General features: G+C 44.9%; 1 protein-coding gene across 1 annotated transcript in view; it reads right to left on the reverse strand.

Moving 5' to 3' along the window:
- Nucleotides 1-3,046, reverse strand: part of grhprb (glyoxylate reductase/hydroxypyruvate reductase b) — a 3,453-nt gene extending 407 nt beyond the window's left edge. The window contains exons 1-8 of the mRNA XM_017409411.3: nucleotides 2,769-3,046; nucleotides 2,314-2,447; nucleotides 2,160-2,232; nucleotides 1,911-2,027; nucleotides 1,727-1,815; nucleotides 1,510-1,614; nucleotides 1,181-1,316; nucleotides 43-173 (exon numbers count right to left, since the gene is read on the reverse strand). Coding sequence (XP_017264900.1) covers nucleotides 43-173; nucleotides 1,181-1,316; nucleotides 1,510-1,614; nucleotides 1,727-1,815; nucleotides 1,911-2,027; nucleotides 2,160-2,232; nucleotides 2,314-2,447; nucleotides 2,769-2,941 — 958 coding nt within the window. The 5' untranslated portion in view covers nucleotides 2,942-3,046. The remainder of the gene's footprint in view (nucleotides 1-42; nucleotides 174-1,180; nucleotides 1,317-1,509; nucleotides 1,615-1,726; nucleotides 1,816-1,910; nucleotides 2,028-2,159; nucleotides 2,233-2,313; nucleotides 2,448-2,768) is intronic.
- Between the last annotated feature and the right edge of the window lie 2,161 nt (nucleotides 3,047-5,207).

The raw sequence follows: 5,207 nt of genomic DNA on the forward strand, positions 1-5,207 counted from the left end.
GGGGGGGGGGGGGGGGTCGGTACAAAAGTCTGTCGGACTCACCGCAGTTGTTCAGGGTAAACAGTGGGTGGTTGGTGGGGAGGGGCTCGGGGACGGTGACGTCGAGGCCCGCTGCTGCTATCTGCCCCGTGGACAGAGCCTGGTACAGGTCCTCCTGGTTCACCACCCCGCCCCTGACACAAACACAAAGACCCAACTTATCCTGCTGCAGGCCCAGACATTCTGTTGACCCCCGCCCAACGGACCTTCAGCTGACGAAGATACTGCTCGGAAACTTTCAACCACTTTCATTTTTATAACCCAGACTAAAATCACCTTGATCACTAGTTTTTCAGGCTTCCTGAAGGTCTTTCTGCTTTTTCACTCAAAATCTGGCTCCTTTGAAGCACAGTTAGTTAGTTTGTTTTTTAATTGTGATGACCTGATTTCTAAAAGGAAGGCACATCACCCAGCGAGTTTGAAACTAAAACTATGTTTAGAAATATTAAAATTTGTCCTGCTCAGAGTGTGCTGTTGTTATTGACTCTCAGCTACTACCACATCAAATTGTAGCTCCATACCTATAACACTGACTGGGTCACAGCCATTTTTGTGTTGGCTAATGTCAATTAGCTGCGGTGGTCATAATGAATTGGATTGACTCCGAAACATAATCAGTTGTAGATGTATATCCAGTGGTTATTTTCTGAAAGTTTTATTAAAATCTGCCCTGTGATTCATGACATATTTTGCCAACAGACAAATTATGTCAACTCCAGCAGCTGTTGCTACACTTTTCAGCAACGATCTTGTGCAAAGCGTAGCGCTTGGAGTATTAGTTTTTTTTTGAATGGCTCTCTGCTACCACCACACCAAATTTGAGCACATTATTCGTAAAACTGATTGAATTATAGCCATTTCTGTGTTTCCTATGGTCAGTTGGCTGTGGCGGCCACTTTAAATTAGGTTGACTCTGAACGTTAATCAGTTGCAGAGCTACACATCCAGTGACTACTTTCTGAGAGTCTCATTAAAAATTGTCCAGTGGTTCTCAAGATATTTTGGTAACAGACACACACACGAGGAAAAACATCATCGCCCACCTTTAGCCTTTCAGCGTTAACTACATATATGATGTACAACATTCCAGAGCCCTGGGATAAACCTGTTTAAGGTGCATTGTGCATTCGAACTGGGGTACCTGCTTGTGTTGATGAAGATGGAGGTTTTTTTCATTTTGGAGAAAAGGCTCTCGTTGCAGATCTCCCTCGTCTCCGGTGTTAAAGCGCAGCACACAGTCAGGAAGTCTGACTGCTTTGCCAGCTCGTCCAATGAAACTAGAACATCAAAACAACGAAGGTCAATCAGACTGTTGTCCATACCAATAACTCCATCCCCTCCAACGCATTTCTGTAAGAAATAACCTTTACTTTGAACTTGGCAGTACTTTAAATTTCCCCCTAAAGCACATATCTCCCATCTCCCCAAAGGTAAAGCGTGCCGGCTGGGTGACCGTGACGCATGTCTTACCGTACTCAGCGTTGATAGCACCAGCCAGCTCGGGCCTGGGAGCCACATCTGTGTAGATGAACTTCTTCACTTTGAAGGGGGCCAGCCGCTCCGCAATAGCCACACCTAGGGGACCAAGCACACGGAGAGGAGTTAAAGGTCCGGTATTCCTCGAAGGAAGGCAGACACCAGCCACCTTTCAGAAACGAGCCGCCGTGAGCCGACGTGCCGTGCTTACCGATCCGACCAAGGCCCAGAATACCCACAGTGCTGTTGGCCAGCTCATATCCACACAGCCACAGGGTCCTCCACGTGCCCCAGCCACCACTGACACAGGCCGGACACAGAGAAAGGCGTTCACTGACAATATGTGCTGCGCTGTGCACTTGCTGGTAATGCTGAGAGTGCGAGAGAGACATTACGTCTTAGCTTCGTGCGTGGCCTCGACGAGCCTCCTGGAGGTGGTGAGCAGCAGAGCCACAGTCAGCTCAGCGACGGCGTCTGTCAGAACATCCGGGGTGTAACCTACACGGATTCCTCTGCGGAGAGATGGCAAGCGTCACAGGAAGCCACGCACGTCTATTTCACTAGAAGTTTAAGTTTTGTTTAGGGTGGTGAAATAGCTACAGGTAGGGTCCAAGAAGGCCCTATGTACTCATCTCAGGAATCACCTTTTCTTCAGCTCCTGCAGAAACAGATGATCGTAGCCCACAGACATGGTGCTGATGACCTTCAGGTTCGGCCCTACAAGAAAAAAAACGTACAGCGTGAGCAAAAGGCCTGCTAAAAACCTCGAGGTTCTACGAACTCCCAAGACCATCACACCTGCTGCGTCCAACAGCTCGGCATCGATCTTTTCGGTCAGCACGCAGAGCAGACCGTCGGCGCCTTTCACTTTCTGAAGCAGCTCCTTCCTCGGCACGGGGACGTCGTCGGAGTCCCACAGCTCAAACTGCACCCTGGGGAGGGGGTTGGGGGGAGAGGGGAGGACACAAACCACAACTGGAGACCCAAGGCGAAGCAGCTATCATCGGCCGCAGAGGCTGATAAAACACACACGGGCAGCATGAAACCCGTCCGTTGCTAAAGCGATGCTCGCAGTTCGACAGACGAAACTGTGATGCATTTGTCAAGAGGACTAAAACATTATATATACGGCGAGGTATTTCTGTTGCACTTTTGTGAGGAAGTATTTTACTGTTATTGGTGTATCTTACCAGCCTGAAGTCAAATACTAAATGTTTACTTGCAGCAAACAATCGTTACTATTTTTGACTCACTGTCCTGACTCCTGGAGGATCTTCAGGCCCTCAGGTGGGATCTGTCTGGTGACATACACCCTTTGCAGGGTTGACATCTCCCTCTGCATTTTAGCCGTTGCACCACCAGTGACACCCGAAGGAGCAAGCGCGATCCTCTGGAGCTGACGCAGAGCCGTACGACCGCTCCACATTTCCGAGACAGGGTAAGCCCGTAGACAGTTGTCTGGAGGATGAAGGTGACGCTTTGGAGTCTCGAGTGTGCTGCGGGCACGAATACAAGTCTGACAGCAGCGCAAGGCAGAGTGGGGGTGGGGTGGGGTAGGGTGGGGGGAGGCTCCCCTGTGAGTTTGACCAATATGATTACAGGGAGGGTGCCTCTGAGGTCTGAAGGTGAGGGAGATTTTCCCTGGGCAAACAAAACACAAAATCCCCAGGCCTGATCTTCGTCCAGGTTTGAGTGAAAATTGGGAGGTCCTCTGCGATTCAGATCAGCTTTATTTCAAAACACGTACGCATGCAAATGTTGAAGTTGTTAACAATAAACAGCATCAGGGCTGTGCTTTTTCCTACATCAGCCCACAGAGCTGGATTCAGTCCGATGTAAATGTTTCACTCGGCTGCTGACCTTTGATTCATCAAACAGCGGTGAACCCAAACGCGTTCTGTGCTTTTCACCTGCTTGGACCGGTTCAGAAACCTCCCCTCAGTTTCCCAAGTGTAGGCATACAGGGTTTTGTTTGAGGCATCAGAAGTCAGTCAGACACCTGAGCGCTGATATGCTACACACTTTGCAAAGGTTTCTCTAATGTTAACAAAAGCAGTTCAATTTACTGAAGCTTTATTCACAAAATAAATCCAATGTATTAAGGAGGCCAGTGCATAAGCATTAAAGCACCAACTACCCTGTTCAAACCTGTGATTGCATTCTGTAGCTTTGAAATAAAACGTGCAAATTATACACCAAAATGTGGCTTCATTGGGAATACTGTGCTATGACCTTTGGTAGCAGTATTTTGCACAGTGGAGTGAGAAAATTGCAAAAAAAAAAAAAAAAATGCAAGAAAATAACTGGAGATTAATGGGATTTTGCTGAAATACATGAGGAAACCCAGCCCTCTTTGGAGCTCTACAGCTCAGGCACACTTCACTGTAGAAACATCACTCAGAGTCTAAAAGGGTCACAGAAAGCTGGACGTCACATGTCTGAAGTGGCATTTTCACATCTATGTTTTCCACACAGTCGCAGTTCACGTTTCTGATTTTTCTTCAGATTTGACCACAGAATGTTCAACTGACAGGTGATATCACGCATTATAACTTTTGCAATATCTAAAGTTTCAAACAAACTCTTTTTACTCCCAGAACTCTTTTAGTACATTTACAAATTATACATCAAAATGTAGGCATTTTTGTGTTCTTTCACCTACTGTGTCTCCACAGCTATAGGATTTATGATTTTTCTCTTGTATCTCCACAGAAGACAGAGGACGCACAATCAAGCTTCCACAGACTTCAATTATAATTTAGGTCAAAATATTTTCCTCAAACTGATAAAGTCAAGGTTCATCTTAAGTTCTTGTATCTCCTACATAAATCACTGTAAAAACATAAAATTTTAGATGTGTAACTATTAGCATCTTCTGTCACTCACAATTGAGCAATTTTTAAGATCCAACTTGTAATTTTTGCAATGTGTCTTACCTCTCAGTCTGTTTCATTTTGCCTCTCCTTAACTTGTCCGTCAGGGAGTGAAAGATGCAGATGTTTGGTTGCCATGGTGACCATAAAAAAGCCACTGGCAGCAGCTTTTACATGTTTTCTGAGCTTGGTTCTCTTTACACTTTTGATACAGTTCATACGTTAACATTCAGACCTGTTTTTTTTAGGTTAGATAGAATGTTTTGCTGGAATTTTGGGCAGCAGCTGCATTGGCACCCTCTGTGTTAAGCTAGAGAGGAACAACACATTTTTGTCAAGGTGAATTCAGAAAAATTAAAATTAACTTGGCAACAAATGTGTCAACAGGATTCAATGAAGGCAATACAATACAATACACGAAAAAAAAGATTTAATCCCTACAGAGAACAGTGACACCTGAATAGCATCAAAACCAACAACTCACAAGAGTCTAAGTGTTTAATTCTTATTAATCGAATGGTTTTTATTCTTTTTTAGACAGCTGACCCCACCGAAACACCCAAACTTCTTAAAATAACCTTATTTATTAACATAATATTATACTAATACAATCATTAATACAATACCACTCCTCCTATTATTATCAGTAGTAGTAGTAGTAGTAGTAGTGCACACATCAGGTTTGACATGACAAATAAACAGATTGTGAGTTTTAAAGGCTTTTTACTTGTTCAATCAAGATGAAAATATTTGACATTTTATTTTCTGTCACATGCAGCTCCGTGACATTATTGGATGACTTCCGTCACGTGATTGCGG

The sequence above is a fragment of the Kryptolebias marmoratus genome, linkage group LG3, assembly GCF_001649575.2.
Source record: "Kryptolebias marmoratus isolate JLee-2015 linkage group LG3, ASM164957v2, whole genome shotgun sequence".
Taxonomy (NCBI): domain Eukaryota; kingdom Metazoa; phylum Chordata; class Actinopteri; order Cyprinodontiformes; family Rivulidae; genus Kryptolebias; species Kryptolebias marmoratus.